This window comes from Schistocerca americana, chromosome 2, assembly GCF_021461395.2.
Source record: "Schistocerca americana isolate TAMUIC-IGC-003095 chromosome 2, iqSchAmer2.1, whole genome shotgun sequence".
Classification (NCBI taxonomy): Eukaryota; Metazoa; Arthropoda; class Insecta; order Orthoptera; family Acrididae; genus Schistocerca; species Schistocerca americana.
Genome location: NC_060120.1, coordinates 686,217,546 through 686,244,401, shown reverse-complemented (window position 1 = coordinate 686,244,401; position 26,856 = coordinate 686,217,546). Strand labels below are relative to the sequence as shown.

General features: G+C 40.6%; 1 protein-coding gene across 1 annotated transcript in view; it reads left to right on the top strand.

Annotated features, from left to right (window-relative positions):
* The window catches only part of LOC124594792, a 333,960-nt gene that overhangs the window by 106,244 nt on the left and 200,860 nt on the right, over positions 1-26,856 (top strand). The window contains exons 4-5 of the mRNA XM_047133210.1: positions 1,336-1,406; positions 20,246-20,310. Coding sequence (XP_046989166.1) covers positions 1,336-1,406; positions 20,246-20,310 — 136 coding nt within the window. The remainder of the gene's footprint in view (positions 1-1,335; positions 1,407-20,245; positions 20,311-26,856) is intronic.

Sequence of the window (26,856 nt, the reverse complement as noted above, 5' to 3'; positions counted from 1 at the left end):
AGTGTGTTTTTTGTCAGCCACCAGAACTGAAGAATTTGTTTTCAGTATAAGATGATATTGGCCTTAGAAAATGTGGTGGATATAAGATTGCATGCGAATGCGGGAAATCTCATATTGGGCAGACATGTCGAAACATGCAAGAACATTGTGTTGGAGACCACTGTCATACATGCAGGATGCAACCTGATAAATCGGCATTTGCGGGGCGTTACCTGAACATGGGACATTGCGCATGTTGTGAGAAGACTGAAGTTTTATCCTCAGTGTCATCATCCTGGCACTGTTTTGTAAAAAAAGAAGCCATTCATATTCATATGGCTCTCATTCTTATGAACAGGGATGCAGGTTTTCAATTACGCACTGGCAGCCATTAAACTAAAACCAGAGACAGGAGAACCTCTAGTTCATTACTGGCTGCAGCACATTGTTGAGATTAGTTTCAGCTTTTAATCACATGAGTGTGTGGCAGTGCACCCAATGCCCATTGTGCAGAGGGAAGGCCTCTCTTCAGTTCCCAAAACGAGTCACTATCGGTGCTGCTTTTATCTAACTGTGAATGGCTCCTTGTGCATGTGTGTTGCCTGCTCATATTCTGATAAATTTCGATGATACCACGTGGTTATCAGTCATGTCTTGTAGCAGTGATAGCAGCAACTACCACCTCCTGAAGACGTCAAACAGTTGTATCAATGAAATATTGTGGGACTTACACAATGGTGTATGGCGACAAACTAGAGAAGTGCATTTGGACAGATCCATTGATAAAGCCTGCAAAGTAATGCTTACAGTGATGGTTGTTCTGAACATGTACATGTTGGTGATTTTCAATATGCTTAAGGTTGTCACACATTGACCTGGAATCGCATCATAGTAGGCTACATTAGCAAAGGGCTCTCCAAAGGTGACACAGATGTTTAAAAACATTGAGATAGCAGAATTGCTTCAATTTTTGTGGGAGTTTAAAGCATCCCTTCAGTAATTTTTCTGCAGAATATTCTCTGTCGAGTTTCCTGTTTACAGAAGCTGCTAGTATATTGATCCCTGCCAGATCAGAAATAATTCTGATCTGAGCCAGTCATGGTTGCACTATTTGTTTGAATAGTGAGAAGTTGACCAATGAGCCATCGGGGATCAAATAATACTTTGTTCAGTACTTAATGGAAAAAATACTTTGGTTTCTGTAGTTATTGTTATAATGCTCAAATCCTGTGAACTTATAACATGCCAGTGAATGCATTGACTACTTATAGTTGTGGTCATTTTTGTAAAAACTTACTAGGTATTGAGCAACACATTACTAATGTTTGATTCTGCTGTTTGTGTTCTGTGTTTCAGGAATCATTCACCATTAAGAGATCTGCACATTCCACACCCAATGCATTTCCTTTAAGACTGAAGTCAGAGAAGTAAGAACACAATTATTTCTTCAATATACAAAGTACTTGTGTAGCAGTGAAACAAATTATTTAATTGGGCAGACTGGTTTTCATTTATAAGGGGTATTCATTTTTCTCAGTTGACATGTTATTCCTCATTTTATCCATAATTCCTAGAGACGGTATGCTAAAGTCTTAGCAGTTTCATGTTGTAACAGCGCTGTTTCATTTTACTTTATTAGTTTGTTCAAAATTTAGTAAAATATTTAATAAATAGGGACAGGAAGAAATAATTTTATTTTACTTTTTTATACATATTTTGGTGTTCTTTTCTGCCAATTTTGGCATTAGTTTTTGCCGATTTTTTAAATTAGTTTCTGAGGGTTTGTTTTATAAAGTATCTTATGTTCCTTATTTTTGTCTTATTTCATTGTTTTTCAGTGTTTTACTGAAAATAAAAATCCACTCATCAATTACATTATATATCTTGATTTCACAGGTCACATTTATTTGCATCATTAAAAAAGAAATCATTTGTATTAAACCCATTGAATGTAAGCAGTTAAAGAAAAAATAATTGCACACATTTACTGCTGAAAGTTTTTTGTCAGAAAGCATTGTCATAACTTCAAAATTATCTTGTGATACATTATGTGTAAAGTTTGTCAAACTTTTACTGTTGTGTTAAAATAGTCTCCAGATTCTAAATTTGAACTTGAAAGACAAATTGCTTTCAGCACAATACCAGACATTTGACAATATCCATATGTTCTGCTGGCATGGAAAGTTGTAAACCTTAAGAATGTCGTGGCTGAGACTTGCCATTCTGTGTATAGTCTGTCTGTAAACTCAAGAGCGAGCAGCACTTTTGGTGGGGGAGTGGCCTTTCCTGGAAGAATGCTGCAACCAGCCTACAGGTGCACACAAAATCTGTTGCCCGTTACCTGCCTAGTGGAGTAGATCGGAGTGCAGTGACATATGTTATTTCTCTTCATGGAATCTTAGTTGCCAGTGTCAGTCAGTTCACTGCGTATTCTTACTGATATACTTCGATATCCGGAAGTCATGGATAATCATCTAACATTGCAATACAATGTGCAGAATAAAAGAACAGGAGTAATGCACGTTCATTGTCGCTGATGTGATTACAGCGTGTATTAAAGAGGCGACACAAAAAGAACTGTTGGCTAATATTACCATTCCCTATTAAAGGTCTCCAATTTATGCAGACATCAGCCTCACCCAATAGGGCGCATAAGGAAGGAACACGAAAATAAGCCACATGGTTTACTGGAATCGCCAAAAAGGAAAACTAATAATTTTGGGAGGAAACCCATCGTTACAGATAGTTTCAAATTCACGTAAAACCTTTGATGCTTATAGAGCACCAAATCTCTATCTCGGTCACTATTCACCTAATTCTAAGACATATTGCTTAAAATGTGTGCACAAGAGCTATTCTAAACACTGCTGAAATTTCCTTTGAAACATGTACACTGGTTCTGGATTTCTAAGCAAAAAGCTTGACACACGAGGTGCGTTCACATATTAATTTTTAATTTTTGGTAAGAACTTTATTTGTTAATCTACAGCAATGTTATCCTCTTCAAAATATTCCCCATTACATACGGTACACTTATACCAGTGTTTTTTCAATTCTCGAAACACTTTTAGGAACTGTTTCTTCGTGATAGTTTATAGGTCTCTCAACTGTGCATTTTTAATCTCATCCATGCTTGTAAAACCGCTGTCCTTTTAAGGCCTGCTTTGAAATGTTTATTCCACTTGTATTCCCTTGGTTTACTTGTTACAGGCTCACCAAAAGCAATATTTAACACTTCTAAAAATTTCATACACTTTATTTCATTCTTATAACAAAATTTAATACAGATTCTCTAATCTATTTTTATACAATACAAGTAATCGTTGATGCTACCAAAACACATGTAACCTTTTTGACAGCTGAAACAGTGTAATACCCAATATGCATAACATTGCATGCATACTTTTGAGACATGTTAACGAAGACAGTGACAAAAAAAAATAGTGCAAATCGGACTAATACAACACACAAAATTATAAATTTCTGCTTACTTTTAAAACATGTTGCAAGAATTCTTAAGTTTCAATGCAGCCCTTCAAAGAAAACTTCTACCTTTTAGTAGAAACACAAAGTAAGAACAAGCTTTAAATTCTACAATTGATTACATTATATGGGGTTCATTTTACAAATAGCAATAGAGGAACATACATGCACATGAACAGGCATTCAGTTTTACGTTTGTAGTAGAATCCTGACTTCCGTTCTTATGTTAATATTATTTACTCTATAGTGTTTTGTTTCGGGAGAAGCTATCGTTTTTTGTATTCCTTATGGTCTTAATGCATTTGTCTAAAAGTAAACGCAGCCGAGACATATCTGTACATGGCGTCACCACAGATTAAAAGCGCGCACTGCGGCAGGGCCGGTACTACGTTGTGAAAGAGCCTGTAGAAGTGCCTTGTGACGTAGCTGGGCTGGCATAGTGGGGACTTGCTCGCTCTTCAGTTTACCAACAGACTGTACTGTTAGATGACCCCTGGATTGTCACTCATGGAGAGTGAAATAAGGCATCATTACAGCAGTGGATTTGTTTGATTAACTTCTTTGTTCTGTCCCTCAGCTGTAGCATATCAGAATCAGCTTGCTGGAGGCGTCCAGTTGCCTCTAATGTGAAACAATAAACGTCTGGCATTGCTGACAGTGCAAAGAGCAGAACTGAGTGTGGCATCATGCGAATGCCACAGTCAGTGATGTCTCCAGCTGCGACCATAATAACAGTGTGGCAGCGCTTGTGGCAGTACTACAAATTTGGCAGTGACCTCCTTCCAGCAAGCAGGCAGATCGCTGCTCTGGCAGTGGCCGGCCTTGTGTCTCATGACAGGCTGTTCTGTCCTGTGGTTAAGCAACAGACCCTGTACTGCATTCCATAATGTTGCTCAGAGTGTCACAGGCTCGTGGTGTAGGCTGTGATACTGAGATGAGAGTATTTTAGTACATGAATGGCTGAGTTCTTATACGCTCCAGATTATGTTTGTTTAGGGCTTGAGGTACATACTCTAAACACTGCCTTGGTGGTAAGTGAGGAAAGTCTTCCGTCCTTGCACTAACGTGTTGCAGTGTCGGCTGTTGCTATATTATGCCCAGCTGGCTCTGCTTCATAACCTCTGTCAGATATGTTTTGCTTCACAGTGCTGGCTGTGACTGACTCTGTTGCAGCTCACTTCCCCTCTGGCATAATTTTTGACTGAATACTGTCAATACGCTAAATTTCCGCCCTTTCCATCAGGACTCGGCTCCTCGGGTCGACCAAACTAGATTATCCTTTACACTATAATTCCTGGCCACCTGCCCTTCTGGCTTTCTTTCCTCTTAAGAATTATTCTAACAATTGGTTTCCTTAATGCTATCACTTAATGTTACACATTTCTATAGGCCCCCTAGCCCTGCTCCTTAACTCGTATACTATGGAACTTGTTTCATTACTGGGCTTTCTACACAATAACTTCTCTCTATTGCAAACTCGCAAGCTAAAATGAATTAATTATCCTCAATACTACCCCCTTATGCATTCTTATTCTTTCTGTTGCTTTTATGCTCAGGGTATCTAATCCACTGGAACCTGAATGATGGCTGGGTCTGAACTCACTCTTGTGCTTCATCTTCTATGTGCCAAAAGAAGGACTATGCTCTGAAGAGCAAGCGTATCTGCAGTGGCTGGCATGGCAACAGTCAGTGCTGCCTCTTTCCAGTACTAATTTTTCTTATATAAATTTACGTGTTGCAGTAAGGTTTCCGGGAGACTTGTCCCTCCTGCTGGTTCAGAAGCAAGTTTATAGACTGCATTAGTTCTGGCCCTAGAGTTTGATTTAAGCTAGTTAGGTTTGTAGCAGGTAGCATTTCCAAGGGCTCCTCTGGGCCGTACAAATGATGCTGTGAAACATTCAGGTGAGTTGTCCCTAAAATTGTAGTGATCATATGGAAAGTAGGCCCCAGTATCTCACAAGCTGTTCCCTTTCATAACAAACTGCTCCTGTTTAATTTTAGCCTCTTCGCTGACATAAGGTTCCTTTGCTCGAAACAACTAGCCACTACTACCACCTTGTTGAAGGTAGAGTACAACCAATGCGCCTCGACCTGTTGAAAGTAAAATTCTATCTTGACCACTTCTTTATAGCATTCCTTTACCTTCTTCTGTCTCATTAACAATTTCACTGTGCAGGAATCCTGCCCCCTTCTTACTACCATATTCTGACTGACTGTGATTTCCCCTAGTAGCATTGTTAAAACTTCATTTCCCCCATCTGTACATTTCTTCCCTTGTCTTTTGCAATTAATAATAATTGTTGCCTTTTTTTCTCTCTTACAAATTGTTTCAGTATTCCCCACTTGACAGGGTATAAATGAACTATGTAGCACTTGTAACATGTTTGTTTCCCTGTCACTGGTATAGAAATGGAAATGTAAACTTTTGCTTCACGACTTCTCACTGATGCTGTGGCTACCTCAAAATAAAAAGGTAAGTTTTTGTGCTCGGGTTCTAAAACCAACCTCAACTCCGGCAGTAGTTCCTTCTGTGCTTTCCTTAGATCCTCTAAATGCTGCTCTGACAAGAGATTTACCCCTAGCTGACCTCTTACAGCCTGCTGCATAGTCTCCTGTAGTTCTGTTACTTTCCCTCGTTCTTCACAAACACTGTCTTCTACAGACTGCTACCATTTTGTCATTACTACTTCCTTATGTAAGACTTCTACTTCAGTTTGTAGTTCCTTGATATTCTGATTAACTGCCTCTTCTGCAGCTCTGTCATACTGCATTACTTCTCCAGCAAGTGTCATAGTAGTTGTGTGTTGTCCGTTATGTCCTTCTCTGAAGTTACAATCTATGTAGTGTGGCAGTCACTCGTGGCTTTGTTCCCTTTTACCCACTGCTTAACCTCTTGTATGGTGTTGTTCACCCTTTGAATGTCTTCCTTGTCAGCAGTGACAGATATTGTTTTCATAAGACAACCTCCAGTGCCGATCCAACCTTTGTGTATGTAGAATAACCCTCAGTTCCTGGGTCATCTAACTTCTTACTTTCTCATATGCCCCATGTACTATCTCACATACCCTGGCATTTCCTTTGGGTATCCTGTGCCTTTCTGTTCCTGTATGGAATTTGTCGAATGCTTCTTTCCAATTTTCTCACCTCATTATGCATCCCCCATGTGCTAAATACCACCTGTATCACACAACGATTATTGGTGATCACTACGTTTTCATGCTTGGTGAACAGCACTTATGCCTCCACCTCGACAAAGATCAGTAGTCCCACTATGAACAGCATCATCTCACCTTCTCCGCACCTCAATTACAGGCGGGAATACTTATTGCTTTCCACCCTCTTCAATTCATTGCTGCTCTGCAACTGCTTATGCTAATTACACTAAATCTATACCTAAAATAAAAAAAAATCTTAAATTACTATCTCCTAGGCCTTAATCCATACGGGTTCCTTGTTGCCATTTCATTCATAACAACTTTTTTCTTCAGATACCTTTCTCCTCACTCCCCCCTTTCTGGTCTGCATCTCCTATCCCTGAAATAACTTATAGTCTCCCTTGAAAGGGTTTCAGCCACCCTACATGCACAGTCGTCGTTCTCTTTGGCAATTGAATATTGACATTTACTGGTGACATAGTCTCTACCACTTGGTATGGCCCCTGATACTTTGCAGAAACACTTCTTTCCCTTTCCCTTTGGTGTATATGAAGTTGATAGCATCACCCACCAACCAATCGTATACTATGGCATTATTGCCATAAGGCCCACTGTTTCTTCCTTTTATCTCCAGTGCTCGGGTATTTGCCCTCCTTACTATATTCCAGACGTCCCTAATCACTCTGGTAAATTCCTCGACAGACTCTCCAGTCTCCCCTTTCTTTGTTTTCTATATGATAAATGTCCAAGGCATTTTACGACCATATACTACTTTGTATGGCGATAATTCTGTGTTCGTATGCTGTTTTGAGTTGTAGGCAGAGACAACATACTTCTAATAGACATACCAGGTAGTGTGACATGAGTCAATGTAGGCCAAGCATCTTCCCAATTGTCCTGTACACTCTTTCACTACTTCCATTGGCTTGTGGATGGAGAGGACTCGTGCTTAACTTCTTCACATTCAATAACTTACATGATTCCTTGAATAGATCTGATACATGAAGTTCATTCCCTGGTCTGTTACTATTGTTTCGGGCATTCCAAACTTCAGTAGCCAGTTATTCACAAGTGCTTGTGCCACTGCATGCTGGTTTGGCATCACGACCATTTCTATGTATCTTGAAAAATGATCTATGATTGTGAGTGCGTACTTATTCTGTGCAGATGTATTATTGACTGGACCGAAAACGTCACTCCCCAGAAATTCAGATGGTTCTTATGCTTCAGGTTCAACAAAAATCTGCTCCCTGTGGGTGCTGTATTCAATTCAACTCATACTGGTCTACGTCAGTCTGCCTACTCCTCCACCAATAACTTTTTGCTACTCTTCTGTTGGTAGATTTGTAATATCCATGACCTGATAATATGTGAAGATGAGGTTTTTGTAGCACGTGGTTGATTAGCTTTGCTGGTATCACTTCCTGCAGTCCCAACTTGGTTTCTCTGCTTAGCAATCCACCCTCTACACAGAATTGCTTAAAATACTGCTTATATTTGCCATCTGCTCTCTGCGAAGTTTGCCATTCCTTATGCTCAATACCCCCAATATGCAATACTGCTACTTTCCTGCTTAAGCCGACCACATTTTTGTGCTTCTTTCCAGGTTTATGTGTGACTTCAAAATAAAATTCACTTGGTCTTGCTGCCCATCGTGCCAACCTACTAGAAGGATCCTTTAACTTGACCACCATTTTAATGCCACATTATCTGTTACCAGTCTAAACCTTTTACCGTACAGATAACATTTGAAATACGTGATTCCATAAATAAGGCTTAAAATCTCTTTCACCATTGCGGAATAATTTCTTTGTCCAGAATTTGGTTGTCTGGAAGCATAAGCTACTGGATGTTTCACGCCTTCTGTCTCTTGTGACCACACACAGTCAAGTACATGGTTTGATGCATCACATGATAAAACAAATATTCTCTGTCCAAATCCAGAAATACAAATATCGGACTCGATGTTAAAGCTTCTTTCAGCTCCTCAAAAGTGTGGTGGTGTTCTTCTGGCCACACACATTTAGTACCCATTTGTAACAATTGTGTAAACCGTATGGCAGTATTCGTAAACCCTTTTATGAACTGGCAGTAGTACTTTGCGATCCTAAGAATGATTGCAACTCCTTTACAGATTCTGGTACAGGAAATTCATGTACAGCGCTAATCAATCTTGGGTCTGTCTTGAACCCCATCTTTACCTACAATATCACCTAGGTATGCTACCTCTTCCATCACAAAATTATATTTTTCTGTATTCAGTGTTAACTTTGCTGCTTTTAACCATAGGAATACTTCCAGTAATCACTGCATATGCTGTTTCATATCACTCCCACAGATGATTATGTCATCGAGATATACTAAGCATTGCCATTCTTTTAAACCTCTTAGTGTTCTGTCCAACAATCCCTGAAACGTTGCAGGTGCATTTTTTAATTTGAATGAGATTCTTCTGAAATGATAGTGTCCCCAGGGTGCTGAAAACATTGTATTGTGTTGATCCTGTGGTGCAACCTGTATCTGGTGAGAACCACTGTTCATATCCACTATTAAAAAGTATTTGGATTGCCCTATGTGATCCAACGTTTCTGTGATGTTTGGCAAAGGGTAGGTGTCTGTTACGCTTTTGGGTTCCATCTGTTGATTTTTTTTTCTTTTCTTTTCTTCACGGTGATTATTGCCCCCGCCCCCTTTCCCATGCCTCCATCCACTATTATTTTCTTCAGTTGTTCCATCTTTCAGCTTTTGTTTGATAAATTACTTCACAATTGCCTGTTAGTATCTATGTATTCTGTATGGTTTGTGGTAGATGGATGATTAATTTCCCATTGCTATGTGGCGCTGTTAATATGCATAGCTGGAATCCTTAAATCCCATAAGTAATTTTTCCATCCATTCCCTATTGCTTCCCTGTAGGTGCTTCACCTTTCCTTGTAACACTTTTTCAATGGTGTCTGACGACTGTCCATTGCTGACACCCCTTTGTGCCTCACTCTCCTTCCTCCGGGATATTCATATTAGCAATTAACAACTCCTTTGTTAATCCTATGCCCTCTACACTAAAGTTATGTATAGAAACAGGTACCGCCTTTCTGCTATTTATTTCTTATACACACACAATACCTTTTTTAACTAAGCATCATACCTGATATAATACTTTATTCTTTTTCCACCACACACAAAATTTCTACCATTAAGCTAGACTTAACACTGACCTAGAGTGATTTCCCAGTACCCTTAGGTACACAATCATGCGAATCAAGTCTTAGTATGATCGTTCGCAGTTTAATCGGTTCATCTTTCACTACAGACTCCCCCTTGTGACTTTGCTACACTGGCATCACCTGACTGAAACATTTTTCTGTCAAGTTCCACCCTATGTTGCCGAAGATTAAGGCACAATGCTGATATAAGAAACCAACCCCTAGAATCATATCGTAGCCCACAATCATGTGTGGCACGATCTCTACACATTGTTTAAATTGAACTGTACCCAGACAAAAGTCTCTCCACCAACCCTAATAGTGTGACATCTTTATCCCCCCATTCCACACAATCTGTTTGGTGGTGGGTCCCATTGCTTAAGTTTCATCAGATCACTACTGGCCCCTGTGTCCAATAATATCCTGCAGTCCTTGATTCCTACTATTCCCGTTATCACACAATCCACTTCTGCATACAATTTCATAGCATCTTACAGGAAATGACTGTAGGTGGATCTGGGGGTTTCTGTTATTGTTTAACACCTTACTTTTCCCCAGTCCTCTACTGCTAAAACTATTACTTCCTCTTACTTTATTGACATGACACTGAGGCTGGTGACACTACCCTCTTACATGCCCGATTTGTCCATCATCTGAAAAATTTTATACGAGTTGCAAGCACTGTCCATTTACTCGACATTTCAGTCGACAGATCGATCTCCTCGCACTGTGTAGCTAACTGCAGCACTGTGCACAAATCCATGAGACCCCCTGTCCATACACATCTTGACATTTCTGAATGCAACCCTCTTAAATAGCATTGAGTGCCTTCTGCTCCTCTTCTTGCAAAATAATGTCATTGACTTCAGCATCCTGTCCTAATTCATAGGTGCAATCATTAATTTTCCTTACCCTCCGCACAAATTGTCCCACACAGTTTGTATTTCTCTTGGTTACTACCTCTAATTGTTCCATGTAGTGTCTGGCACTGTTTGGTTTCATATATCTCTGAATTAACCTTTCTTTAAATTCTTTGAATGTTGTGGCTTCCTTAAGAGCTTCTGTTTACTGACATGAGTTTTAACTTGCCGTGTTAGTCTGTCATACAACGCTCAATAATTCCATATCAGACCAACCTTCCATCTCGGCCAGACTTCCAAGATCTCCTACAAAAGCCTGCACATCCTCGGTTGGCTTATCCAAAAAGGAGCAATTAAACATGTGACTGACAAATATACACCCTGTTGTGATGAAACGCTATTCTACCAACCCAAGCAGTTTCATATTATCTGTATTATCCACTTTTAATCATGCTACCTTTTTTAACAATGTTGTACTGCTTTTGGCTTTGACATAGCTTGCGTCTCTGGTTCTGCCGAAGCTTTGTCCTTGACAACACTAATTTTGATGACTAATACTCACAAGGCAAGAAAACAAAATACATTATAATATTATATTTAATTATGAGCCATCGCGACTCCTGGCATTGCCTAGGCATATACCCCCAACGATTAAGTGTATAACATTTTACTGTAACTGGTTCCATACATAGCGGTAGTGATGATTGTGGCCCTCAAGGTTACACTGAGCACATCTAACGGGCACTAAACGATTGCGACTTCCATTACCTCCAAAACTAGACAAATCCACTGGTTCCCTAATCGCAACAAAATTTTCTCCATGACCTAAATAAAATCAAAATTTTTTGGACTTACAGTACCCAAGGCTGTAGGTTCACATGTGGCTCTTAGAAGGCGACGTCAGTGATCTGACACCAGCATTAGATGATCCATGGATTGTCACTTTGGAGGAGTGAAATAAGATGTCAGGATGGCAGTGGATTTGTTTAATTAATGTCTTTATTCTGTACCTTGGCCATAGTACATTAGGAACAGCTCGGTGGAGGTGTGCAGTTGCCTCTTATGTGAAACAATAGACATCTGGCAACTATGACTGCACAAAGAGCGGGGCTGAGTGTGGCATCATTTGAATGCCAATGTCAGCGATGTGTCCAGCTGTGACTGTGATGACAGCATGGCAGCCATGACCTCCCTCTCGTGAGGGTCAGCTCCCTGCTCCGGCGGTGGCTGGTCTTGTGACTCAGGACAGGGTGCCCTATCCTGTGGCCGAACAGCGGACTTCGTACTACATTCTGGAATGTCACTCTGCGTGTACCAGGCTCATGGTGTAGGCTGTGATATTTGAGACGAGAATATTTTAGTACACTAGTGGCTAAATAATTACACGCTTCAAGCTATGTTTCTTTAGGGCTTACGGCACATACTCTAAACACTTCTGTGTTGGCAAGTGAGGAAAGGCTTCCATCCTTCTGCCAGTTGGCAGTTGATGGTTGGAGTGCTGCACATTATCTGTGTATCCAGTAATGCTGGCAACTGATGTGTTATGGGGTCATATCAATCTGTAGCGCATCAAAAACAGCCTGAAGATGACGCACTGAAGTGTTGAAACTGGTAATAAAATAAAATCAAATGATAAGGATGGCTGTAGGTGTTTTTATTTACAGGGTGCGTCAAAAAAATGTATACACACTTTGAAGCGTCATAGAAAAATTTATTTCCCATTCTACAATGTTAAATTTCTGGAAATGGAAAGCTTAAAGTCCAATTGGAAAAATAACTGTACTTTGCAAATGTGATTAATGTTCAAACTGCTGGCCTTCAGCATCAATACATTTCTGAGTACGAGTCACCACTGATTCCATACATCGTACGAAAGTGTGCAATGAGATTTCTGCGCACATCACCTGAATCTTATTCCAAAGTGTGTCCAGGTTACGTGGTTTACGTTTGTACACCTCATCTTTTACTGTGCCCCGTAAGAAGAAATCCAGCGCCGTGAGGTCTGGAGAGAGTGCAGGAAACTAGATTGGTCCCCTGTGTCCTATCCACTGGCCTGGCACATTGTGATCCAGGTATGCTCGTACGTCCCTATGATAGTGCGGCGGGGCGCCATCTTGTTGGAAATAAAACTCACAATTACTGTATAATGCATGAATGGCAGGGAATATGGAGTCAGCAAGCATTGTTAGGTACGTTTCTCCGGTAACTGCACCTTCAAAGTGGAAAGGCCCAATGAGTCCCCTTGCAGACAAACCACACCACACATTTACACCAGGCAAATTCACAGCCTTCTCAACTGTAATGTGAGTATTATCTTCAGCCCGGTACACACAATTGTACCTATCGACAGCTCCATTGAGTTTGAATCGGGCTTCATCCGACCAAATTATGCTACCCATAAATCCCGGTTCACGTCTCACCATCTCCTGAACCCATTCACAAAATTCTAACCTTTGATCTGGATCGTCGTCACTTAGCTGTTGCACCAGCCTTGGAAAGTACACACGAAACTTGCCTTTCTTCAGAATGCGTAGCACACTACTAGCACTTACATTGCTCTCACGTGCCGCTTGCCTTGAAGATTTTTGAGGCGAACGCTGAAACAGTTCCAAGACCACAGTTGTGGAATCATCACTTGTAGCTTTTCTAGGTCGCCCTGATCGACCTTTATGCAAATCATACACTGTTCCATGAATTTCGAATTTGTCTCGTAGATGTGTAATTGTTAACCTTGAAGGTGGTTGTGTACCATACTCACTTCTCCACTGTCTTCGAACCGCAGCTACATTCTCAAACATCCAGTACCACTTAATTATCTGCTTCCGTGCTTCAAAGCTCAAACGCACGTCCGCCATGTTGCAGTTACTTCCTTGCCACTGCTGCCACCTGTTGAAGAAACATAACATTACTTTCTCACAGATATTTAACCTTGTAGAACAGGAAATAAATTGTCTATTACAGTTTAAAGTGTGAATACATTTTTTTAATGCACCCTGTGTTTCTCACGGTAGTAAATGGCTGTCGTCCCAGAGACCTCCTGTGAAAAGGATGGACATACAAAACAATTTAAATATGTTGTGTACATACAAGAATTCGAGACAAACAAGTAAAAATCAAAGTTTTAGTAATATTTGAATTATGATGTTTACTTTTAGGGTCTAAGCAGGTGTCACGACCCACACCAGCTGACAGTCATTCATGCATATGACAGGTGTGGCCGTGACAGGGCCTTGACGACACTGCACGAATCATATTGGAGGGGAAAGCATTTTCTTGAGGTGAATGGCAACTCAGCCACACTTAGCCAGCCATGAAACAGACAAAAGTAAATACATACTTCTGAAAATAAGATTACTGGAATATGAAAAATAGCCAAGCAGGAAAGGTTAGAGGGAAATCCAAAATTGTATTAGTATGCATATTGGTTGCATTTAGGAAACTTAAGAAAACCTTTGGAGAAAAGTGAAGTAGTTGCATGAATATAGAGACCTCAGATGGTTGCCAGAACTAGAAGGGAAAGCTGAAAGATCAAAGGCTTATATAGAATGACTATACAAGGGAAGTAAACTTGGAGGTATTATGGAATAGAAGAGATAATAGGTGAAGATGAGATGAGAGAAGGTACTGCAAGATAAATTTGACATTGCACTGGAAGACCTGAGGACATACCATGACAAGATTACTTCACCTGTTACGAAAGAAGTGAGAGATAAAATACTCTCAAACTTCAAGAAGCCAGGTGCTGGGATGTGTGAGTATTACTAAGTAATCAGTTTCATAAGTGATGGATGCAAAGTACTAACACACACTATCAACAAAACAATGGAATCATTGATAGAAGCTGATCTGGGAGACCATTAGTTTGGTTTGTGGAGAAATGTAGGCTCTCATGAGGCATTACTGACACCTCAGTGTAATTAAGATGATATGCTGAAGAGAGAGAGAGAGAGAGAGAGAGAGAGAGAGAGAGAGAGAGAGAGAGAGAGAGAGAGAGAGAGAGAGAGATTCATATAGAGCATTTGTAGAGTTAGAAGTAGCTTTTGACAATGATGACTGAACTATTCAAACTTCCGAGGTTATCAAGGATGAAATACATGTAGCAAAAGGTTATCAAAAACTTTATAGAATACTGGAATTGTAGGAGTCAAAGGGAATTGGTTCAGATGGGAGTGAGTCAGTATCATAATGTGTCCATCATGTTGTTCAAATGGTAAAAAGAGGAAGCAATAAAAGAAATTTGAAAAGAACAGAAATTCATAGACCACTGATAAAAATTTTTGTATTCAGTTGACATTGTAGTCCATCCAAAGATGGCAAACTGCTTCTAAAGACAGTCAACAGCAATACACAATATTGCCAGAAATCTACACTCATACATTCTCACTCGCACTGTTTTTCAGAACCCTTTTCACTGGTTGGATTTACATTTTTTTTATGGTACTCATTGTTTGAAAATATGCAATATATTGCAACACATTCAAAGGTTTTGACACAGTCTGTGAAAGATAATGAGGAAATGAAATGGAACAATACAGTTAGTTGGTACATAAAATATTAAAAACTAAATGTTTTAGGTGAATTTACCTGACACATACGATCTTGTTCTTATACAAAGGAAAATCCTTAAGTCATCTTGCATAAGTAAAGAAATATGCAAAATGCACTTAGCTAATTTTATGACACCTTCTACAGAAGTGTTTAAATGGACACTGTAGCATTAGTTTATCCCATTAAAAATGGAAAATCATGGAGCACAAAAATGTGCATCTTCTAGTTGACATTGCTGATGATCCTTTGAGGGGTGGTGTCAAAGTGAACATTGCCTGGAGATAATGGTAGCAAGCTTTTTGAATGTCATTACTTCTCTTAAACAAATTCCAGCATCAGAGCCCATCTATGTAAAACTGGAGGTGGTTGACATTGTCATTTCTTCAGTGAAAAAAAGCACAACTACTGGTTCTTCATGTGGGTACTAGAATCTGCTCTACCTGTGGCACAAGAATCAGCTGCAGGACCAAACTAAGTTTGTTACTATACATAGTGTCTCTTTTGTGCAGTGAACACTTACCATTCTTTTGTCCTGTTGTATGACATAATGAGTCATCTCATACTTAGTTTCCTCCGTAGCTAGATGGCAGGGCAAGGGGGCCTGCTGCATTGTGTGGTGAAGATGTATTTCTAAATTGTTTTAATAAAATCTGAGTCGTGGATAGTATCCCATCTCTTGGATGGCTGTCTAGTTCATTCTTTCCATGCCAAGCAAAATGTATTGCCAATTCTTGCACTTTCTTCTCAAATCATCTTAAAACCTACATCTTTTTAATGGCATCACACCTCACAAGCTGTGAACTCATCAGTGCTCAAAGTACAGCACATGGTATAGTGTTCCTTCAAGCCTATAGCTTCTATATTAACTAAGTGATTTCAGTAAGTGTTCAAGACACAAGAAATCCAGTTGTTGGATCTGATTCAACTTGGGTGAAGGAATCTTGCTTGCTTTCATTGAGGGTCACACATGTACTTCTTTGAAGTCAGTTTCACAACTGATGTATATACTGTAGTATGTTATAAATTGATGGGTAAACAAAGAAGCGTCACAAAGAGCTGAATGACAAAATAATTATTGAAACAGTTGACAGGACAACTCAAAACACATCGTGTTAAATAGCTGTTGGCTTCAAATCGTAGTGTTTATAGGTGATCTGTCACAACAGTGGCTTCAATTTATGAAGTGTACCAAAACATAAAATTTCTGAGAAAGTTGTAGACATTTTTTTGAGGGACCTAACAAGTAGTTAGATTTATCAAGATTCAAATTGGCAGAAGTTGCCTGTATATGCGAGATCTTAAGGGCATTGCAGTGAATAAGATCTATTTAACCCATAAAATTCACCTAATCAGATTCTCAGAATGCAATTCAAGCTGCCTGAGTAGCTCAGAAAAGCTGATGTTGAGAAGAAGGATCCAGATTGCAAAGCTTGTGAACAGCCATTGAACTCGAGCATGTTGTGCTTAGCAGTTCCTCCATTGAGTTGTGTCCTCCAGGACAACCTATCCTCATGCCTCCACTGCCTGAACACCTTCTCCCCCATCTGTTTCGTATGTCCTCCTCAACCCAACATGCCACGTTCTTAGACAGTGATCTCTACCTTTATGATGGTTCTATCCGTACATATGTCCACATCAAGCTTGCTAACCACCAACACCACCTGCATTTTGACAGATGTTACCCCTTCCCCATCAAAAAATGGCTCGCACTTAGACTGGCCACCCATGAATGCCGTGTATGCAGTGATGAGAAGCCTTTTGTCCAGTTTGCACTAGGCCTTCACAGACAAGCACTACACCTCCAAAACTAGTTCACAAACAGATTTCTCACTCCATATCCTCACATACCCTTCATACTCCCATCATTCCCAAGAACCAGCTGCAAAAGAGTGCTGCTGCATCACTCATTATCACCTTGGACTGGAGGAACTGAACTGTGTCCTTTGCCAGGGTTTTGACTATCTATGATCATGTCTGGAAATTGGATACATTCTTCCCTCAATCCTTCCCACTCCTCCTAAAGTTGTAGGTGGCCGACCACCCACCCTACACAGCTTCCTAGTCATTCCTTTGCTACTCCCACACCCAACCCCTTGTCACAGGGAATGTATCTCTGTGGAAGACCCAGGTGCAAAACATGCCAAATTCACTGACTCAGTACATTCGACTCAAGTCCTGTCACAACTTATCCCATAAGAGGCAGGGCCACCTTTGAAAACAGCTCTGCTGCAGTTTTTGCACAGCATTTTATGTGGGCAAGGCCACTAAGTATCTTTCCACTGAGATGAATGACCACTGCCATACTGTGGTCAAGAATACAGTTGACCATACAAATTGTGGAACATTGTGCTGAGCACAACATGCTAGAGGTCAATGGCTTGTTCACAGCCAGTGCCAACTGGATCCTTTCCCCCCATAACCAGCTTTTCTTAGCTATGCAGATGGGAGTAATCATTGCAGCACATCCTTTGTTCCTGTAATTCTTCTGACCTCTTATCTCCCTAACCCACTGCACCTACAGCCTCTAACCGACAATCTCCCCAACCTATGTCCTACCACCTCCTCCCAGTTCACCCTCTCATGGCACGGTCATTGTGTGTCACACGAACTAAGTGCTTCGGTGATAGTGCATTGTATTCCTATCCCATACATTTGTTTCTCTGTATAGCCACCCTACCTGACATAATCCCTCACACCTCAGTCCACCTGCTGGACTGCAATCCTGGCATTGTGTGTTCAGCTGACCTAATGTAGCTGCACATCATGTCCTTTGTTTAATCCATATTGTATACCATATTGTATCATCATCTTGTTATTGTTTCCTTTAAGCTCTTGCCTACTTGTAGTAGTTGCCACAACCATTTGACAATTTTTGATTTGCCCTTTTCATCATGTAACATCTTTTACTGATTGCATAAATACATTTGTCAAATAATTGCTCATTTCTCGTGTCTGTATAATCTTCATTCTTTAAAGCATTGAACATGTTGCATATTTTAAATTTGTTTACTTCTCTATTGGTAAATACATTCTCATAATGTATGTTTTGATTTCCTGACAGATAAATCTATATCTTTGTGTAAGTTGGTGTCTAGTTTTATTCTCCTTTTTAAATTTATCATCATTTGAAATTCTAAAGTAGTTTATGTCTTCTAAATACTGTGCAGTTTCTTTATTATTAGATAAAATATATTAAATTTATTCTTTAGTTATATTTGCCTCTTGTCAAGACTAGTTCTTATATCTTGAAGACAAATCTTGCTGCTCTGCCTGATATTCATTCAGTACATGCAATATTGCTTTTAGTTTATTTATAAGAAAGTTTATTAGGGAATTTTATCCCTCCTCTGTTCCTGTGTAGTGAAATATATGTCCTAATTGTAATTCTGTTTGTTCATTTTTTTTTTTTTTTTTTACTGAACTTTTGATAAGTCAGTGATCTTATTTAAATTGTCTTCCTGCTTCACTACCTATCATCAGATCATAGAGTTCTGCAATTTATTGTTCCTAAATAGACAATAGTGGGAATAGCTGGACTTCTAATGTTCCTTATGTTAGGTACTCTGTGTGATAGTAGATAGGGGAACAAAGTATTTGGCTGTGCTCTATGATCTTAAGTTATTGCTAGAATTTTGCTCAATCCACAACATCAAAAATATTTTTTTCAGTCAGGCCACAATTCCAAAATTACAGGTACCCCCATGAGTCAGTATGTACTCAAATAACCCTGATGATGGTATACTAGCTGGCTACGGCCCCGAATGGTTGTGAGACATATGAATGGCACTGATAAATCTCAGCCGGCTGCTGTGGCTGAGCGGTTCTAGGCACTTCAGTCTGGAACCGCGGTGCTGCTACGGTCGCAGGTTCGAATCCTGCCTTGGACATGGATGTATGCGATTCCTTAGGTTAGTTAGGTTTAAGTAGTTCTAAGTCTAGGGGACTGATGACATCAGACGTTAAGTCCCACAGTGCTTACAGCCATTTGAACCATTTGATAAATCTCCGGGAAGCTGTACTGACAGTGGTCGTGGACTAGACTCGAGCTCTTGAGAATCTGAGCCTGAAGTCAGTAGGGTCAGTTATCATGCTGATCATGTGCCACTTGAGCCTGCAAGTTTCCACTCACTGTTGTGAGTTGGCATTCAGTGTGCCTTTGTATCATACATAATGCAGTGAGATTGCAATGGATTTTGACTCATCACACAGTATGTAATGGGTTGGTGAGTGGCCCATCCATATTTGTTCCACGTTAACTAGCCCATCTAATTTGTCAACTTAAGAATGCTATGAAACGCATGACATGAATGTCTGGACTGCATATGGGTATCTGCCCTGGTTGGCTCCCTGAGTATCAATCCTCAATAATGTTACATTTTTATGTGTACATAGTAAATTTGTTTTAGCCTTGTGTATGAAGATTGTGTCCTGGTGAGAGTGTTGTTGCATGTTAGCTGTGGTAGGAGACAACCACAGTAAGTGGCAACTTGTGCATTGCAATGATATATTCATTTAGGTTACGACAGAATCTGATTTCAAGTAATATAATGTGACTAATATATTATATTACTTGAAATCAGTTTTTAGTCGGATAACCAATGTGTTTCTTGGTGTGGCTGATATCATCGGATAAGTTAATGACTAGTAGTCAGAAAGTGTAAAGCATTATCAGTACAGTGATGGGGTTGTAACTAATTGACAATGACTTTTATATATTCAGTGATGTTCATACTAATATTTATTTATTCTGCGTGAATGAATTAAACCTGCGGTGTGTTTTTTTTTTTTTTTTTTTTTCCCCCCCCTAGCCCAGTTTCAACAAGGGTGGTGTATTTAATTAGTTATTAGTTGTGACCTGTTGAATTTCCATCTTTGGGAGGCAAATGATAAAATCAAACTGCGCATCATATTTATTGATGAACTTTGAAATGAAAGTTGTCTGTATTCTTGAAATAAGCTTGGTGTTAATTTTTCCTTCATTTAAATAGCTGATGTGGTAAAACTACTTTTTGTTCAGGTTCCATAGCTTTGGCGATGACGATTTTGCTCCAGAGGATGCAGCAGATGAATTTATGCCAGCAGGTACTTTTTACTCTAGTTTTTTCCATATTATTTGCATCTAATAGCACATCATATGTTTGATGTGTGAACTAATACTATTAAGCATAGCAGGAGTAAACTAATTGACACTTGATGGATTTGGGCCACGAAGTATCATTTGTCTCATAGGCTTCAAATCTGAGATGAGCTATATAAAGAGCAGATTTGTTAAAAAAACACTAGAATGTAAAAAGTGGTATGGTTTTGAAAATTTATTACAATACTGCATTTGGAGTGGGACAAGTGGGGTTTTTGTGTGATGTATTCCACTCAATCAGTCACAGTACTGATGTGTGTGCCAACATTTACCTTATAAATATCTTGTGGTCGCCATTCTTGGTGCTATCCACTGTTGTGGACCTGCTATGCAGTGCCATCAGACCGTGAAGTGTTCTCTTGACAGTGGACTTCTTCACCTTTCACAGGGACAGATGCTGAAAGAGAGCTCTGATCTATTCAAGCTACTAAAATTATGTAAGTCACATTTGCAGTAACTGTTCTGTATTATAAAGTCAATCTTTCCACTGTAAAGCTGCTTTTACAATTGTGGATAAACAGATATTTCTTAACCTGTAGCTCAAAATAGATCAAAGCGTGATATTACAGAACACCAGTTCTCAGACATTCTTCAGTTGTTCTGGCAGTGACATGATTGGCCACACCATTTGGTCTGTGACTTCCAAGGCACCACCAAGCTGCGTCACCAAAGCATAAGCAGCCCTCCACATGAGGTGGGGACACCCACTCGCTGTCATGCCTTGTTGATGTTCTGAGTTGCCATGTTTTACATCGCATCTGCACATATGGCAAACCAAAGTGTGCACAGTGGGATGTTCCACGCTTATCGCCGGCCATTGTGGCAGAGCGGTTCTAGGCGCTTCAGTCTGGAACTGCGCGACCGCTACGGTCGCAGGTTTGAATCCTGCCTCGGGCATGCATGTGTGTGATGTCCTTCGGTTAGTTACGTTTAAGTAGCTCTAAGTTCTAGGGGACTGATGACCTCAGATGTTAAGTCCTATAGCGCTCAGAGCCATTTGAACCATCCACACTTATCAACTACCTAAACAATGTTGATGGTTTCCACAAATATCTTTCTTTTGCCTGGGTGGTTAGAAGTGGAACATGTTACTCCACATAACTGACATGTTACACCACATACCACAGTAAAGTATAGTACATTACCGTACAGTACAGTACAGTACAGTACAGAGCTGAACTATACTGTACTGTATTGTATTACGATGTTATTGTTTGCAAGAGTTCTACTCTCAGATGTACAGAGTACATTAACCTCTGAAATAAGTTATCCTTTTCTTTGGAATTGCGATTGCTTCTTAGATTCAAAGTTCCTTGTGGCATATTATAAGTTCAGAAGCACATCAGTATTGTAGTAACTGTGACAAACAGCTGCATTGAAATGAGACATATAATGAAGTAGAGTATATTGCAATATATGGAAAAGACTAGTATAGTAAGGGGAAAAACAGTGAAACCAACGAGAGTCAATATATGGATTGAGTGGGGAGTTAAATAAATGATGCACAGTGTGCTAGAGATAATTGGTGTAAATTGTATCAGATAAAACAATATATATTTCTGAGGAGAAGTTATTAGGATCTCCCTTAAATGGTAGGTGTGTGGTCAAATACTACTAGCAGCTTTTATAGCACTACACTGTCAGTGTTCATATATTTATGTAGTTAAAATAGTCACAGAAGAAAGCTGTTGAGATGAAATTTGTTTGTTATCTATGCTAGTATGACATGACATTTGATTTCTAGGATTCATTGTAATGCAGTGGGATACGGTAATGACAAGTTTAAATCAATAAGTTGATAGCAAAGCACATGCAGTAATATGGAGCCCTGGCATTTCAGTAGGTGTCCATTACCTCACATGTATGTTTTGTGAGACAATTTATACAAACAGGAAAGTGAAAAGGAAATTGGTGTATTGTATCAAAGTGCTGTGTAAATACAATAATCTACAAGTTAAGCATAAAGAACTGTGAATTAGGAGCCTATTTCTGAAGGGAAAATATAGATACAGCAGTGGGTAGTCATGTATGTTAAAGATAACATCCAATTCAAATTTTTGAAACTTTTTGCGTAGATCAACAATGGGAAGCTTGGGCATGTGAACTGATGTCAACAGAAAATTCTTTAATGATTATAATGGTATATAAGTCCATCCATTCATCCAGGTAATGGGAAATATGCAAATGCACAAAGATTGGATGTAGGACATAGTAAAGTGGGGACTTTGCATCTAGGTCTATTATGGTAGCTGTGAAGTCTCTACAGCAACCCTAAAGTGACAATTGTCTCTGATAAAGCTGTGTTAGGTGAAGGTTGCCAGTGGTGGAGAAAAATCATACTTTCAAAATGGAAAGGGGCCTCTAATGTAACCTAAAAACACCAATGCAAGAGCCTCAAGTCAATTGAGTGACATTTCACGTCCTTGTGTTACACCAACTATCAGAACCAAACACAGACAGATTATCAGGATGGCAACATTGAATGTTCTAACACAAAAAAAAAAAAAAAAAAAAAACTGAAGAGCAATTCTTTAAATATTCTCTGTATAAAGAGCATGCCATGTAATTTCGGGATATCAGCCAGATGATGTCTTCTTATCATCATGATACTTGAAAGGCTTTGAGGAGGGGGCACTGGATTTGGCAGAACTTCTTCTAGTGAAATGTAGGTGATACTCATGTTGTGTGACCCCAGAGTGAAGGAGAACTGTCACACTTTTTGTAGCATCTGAATTAAATCCAATTTATGATGGAAGTGGAGATAGAGGCTATAGGTATTTCTGGGGGCCTTGGTCAGCTGGAAAGTGGATGGATAATTGGGCCATTCCATTCACCACAAGCCCACACCTACAGACATGTGTTTGCGGGTATCTCACTTCCACCACTCTTCACAAACTATGGGTGCCCTTTGAATATTGATACACCAGACACGTGATAGAGACAGCCATGCAAAGATGCTAGAACACCTACAATCAGTGTTCAAAGATAATGGATATTCTTCATAGCAGATCAGCAGAGCTTTAAGGAGGAAGAAACATGACCACCCATCAGGTCAAGAGGAGGTGGTGCAGTTCAAATCCAGCATGTTCCTTCCATATGTCCACAATTTCATCGAAATTAGGCAGAATCCTGAGGAAACATTATGTCAGAGTAATCTTCAAGCCACCTTCAAAGACTTGTGTTTCTCTTAGTTTGTCAAAGGGTGATTGGGACTGCAGAGGGCTGGAATCTATGGAATCCTTTGTCAGTGTGGCAAATCCTACATTGGTCAAACAACACACACGGTATGTGAAAAGTGTATTGAACGTGATCGCCACACTTGGCTTTCACAGACCAGGAAGTCAGTCAGCCATAGCCGAACATTGTATTTCCACAGGACATTCTATGGTTATTCTGCTATAGAAGTCTTAGTCTCAAGATGATCATTCCACGATTCAATTATTGAGGAATCAGTGCAAATAAGTTTGACAGGAAGATATTAATCATGATGGCAGCTTTCAGTGAATAAGGTGTGGGACCCAGTGATTTCTTTACTGTCTACAGAAAGAAAACATTTTATGACTCATGGTACACCTAGTGACTGTTTTATTAATTTGACATTTGAATTTTAACTCTCCGAGCCCACATTCCGACAGAGAAAGCGCACACCAGGACACCAGGTGCACTCAGTGTGTATGCCTTGGGGCCTCATTCAACATGCCTCCCAGAGGTATCACCACTCTGGGGAGTCCGTGCGTGGCTTCCATGGGCCCCAGCCTTTGCAGCACCTTTTCCTTCTGTGCTGTGTGTCGGAACATGTCTGGGATATTGTTGGGAATGTGTTCTGAATTTTCAGTAGCCCGACATCAGAACAGTCCCCACACTGTTTCTTTCTTTGTTCTCCATCTCCTATCCCTTCTCTGCTTTGGCATTTAAGGTTCCTCTTTGTTTCTTCTTCCTCCTCCCTGTGTGCTACTCAAGGCCAACCCATCTGTCTGCTGCATAATAGGTGACTGGGTAATTTCCAGCCCTGAGTTGACAGGTAGGGTTTGCATGTTCCCCCCTAGAACAGGCCAAGACTAGGCAGGATGATTGCCTGAGCTGCTACCTTTCTAAACTGCCAGTTGGTCCTTCTGTTAGGAATTCGGGAGGTGTTACCTGAGGTGAGGACAATCACCCTAGATGGATTAGCTCCCCCAGCTGGAAGGGGTGTGCCATCAGAGATGCTGACAATCATGGGGGATTTTCTCGCAATGAGCCAATCGCCATCTCAATCTACGTCTACTAAACATAAACAGAATGAGGGTGAACATTCCAAGACACTCTCAGCTTCACCTCGGTTTATCGTGGTACCATGTGCTGAAAGAAGTCAGTCCTTTGCTATGGTAAATCTGTTTATTATTCAGAAGGGTATTGATGCAGTTTCAGGCCCTGTGAAAACCTACTCTCATTTATGTAGTGGCACATTGCTTTTGTAGACAATTTGTGACACTCAAGCCCAACAACTGCTTGCTGCTTTGCTCCTCTGTGGCTATCCTGTTCATGCTGAGGCCCATTGAACACTGAATCCTTTGCGTGATGTGATTTACACTAGACTGCTCATTGGTCTGACCGAGGGAGAAAGCCAAATTTACCTATGATCAGGGCATCACTGCAGTTCATTGGGTAATGAAAAAGGTTGATGCAGCCTGCACTCTATTTCTCACATTCGAGATAGTGCTCCCATCAAAGATAAAAGCAGGCCATGAAGTCATCACGGTCCGATTTTTCATTCCAAACCCAATGGGCTGCTACCAATGTCAGTGTTACAACTAACTCTAATATCCTGTTGATACACGGCCAAATGTGTTAATTGCGGTAGGGATGCTCACAAGGACGATTGCCAGTCTCCTCCTCCCCACTGTATCAATTGCAATGGTGAACATGCAGCCTCATCCTGAGAATGTCTTGTGTATCTTGATGTGTGGGCCGCCCAGGAGATCTGGAAGAAGGAAAAAAGTGCCTTACCCTGTCACTCACAAGTTGTTGGCTAGTCGAAAGCCCTGCGTTTTACTATCTGGCATTTACAGTACTGTTCTTGCTACACTTTGCTCCATGAAGGACACAGCCACGCAGACTTGCAACCTGAAATTCAGCACCAGGGTTGTGAAATCTCCCAATTCCACGATAGCATCCCTGTCTCCTTCGTCTCCAGTTTTGCTACAAGCTACCACATCTTTGCCTCCAGCAGCGGAATCACCTGTTATATGACTGATAGGCCAGAAAGGACAGAAAGAATACTCGTGCAAAGACTTTTTACATCCCTCCAGCCAGCAAACATTTGAGTCTTCCTCTTCCAACCAGAAAGGCTCCAAGAAATCAAACAAAGGCAAACAATTTTCTTCTTTGCCAACTCAGTGATCCTCTTAAATGGTGTCGCAGTGTGATACCCTCAGCCACTTGACCTCTAGTTCGACAATGTGCACTGTTAACAGTTTCTCTGCTCTGGAATCTGTAGGTTGACCTAGTGAGAATGCCGATGCCTCTGTATATCTCAAGGAACAAGATCCTCCAGCCTCTGTGCCATGTAGCAGAGATTATTCAAAGGCTGGCACTCGCCAGCTGCCGAGGTGACAATCCTTAATTCTTTCCCTCTTTCCCCTTTCCCCGTCATGACTCTCCTCCAATGGAATGTTCGCAGCATTAGATGGATCAAGGAGGAGCTATGGCTGCTCTTGGAGTCGCAATGTCCACTTGTTTCCTGCCTCCAGGAAACAAAATTGTGTGCTCTTGACTGCTTTGACGTCTCGCATTTTTCTCCAGTCTGCTTTGTCCTTCGCCCCCGAGGATAGCATTCCATCTCATGAGGGAGTCACACTGCTCATCCGGGATGATGTTCACAGTCAAATTATCTCACTGAACACCAGGCTGCAGGCTGTTCCAGTCCACATTTTCCTTTCTCGCTTCACCTTTTCTCCTCATAACATGTGCATCCCTCCATCATTTGGTGTCACCAGGGAAGACTTCCTCCAGCTTATTGGTCAACTCCCTCACCCCTTTCTGCTGCTCAGTGACTTTAATGCACACCATTCCTTCTGGGGCTCTTCCAGAACCTGTCCAAGAGGTGCCCTCTTGGCTGACCTTCTCAATCAACTCAACCTTATCTGCCTTAGAACTGGAGCACCCATGTTCCTTTTAGACTACTCCACACACACTTATTCCCATTTGGGCCTCTCATTCTGCACTGCCCAGCATGTCTGTCATCTCAAGTGGCCCATTCTCTTTGACATGTACTCGAGCCACCATTTCCTGTGTGCTGTCCATTTGCTGACTCCTACCCAAATATGTGTGAACCCAACTGGCAGCTTTCTAAGGCTGACTGAAGGCTTTACTCCATTACAGTGGTTTTCTCTGAACAACATTTCCCCAGTTGTGATGACCAGGTAGAATACCCTACCGACGTTATCCTTACTGCCGCAGAACGTCACATTCCTCGCACTCCATTTTTACCACACAGTGTCCTGGTCCCTTGG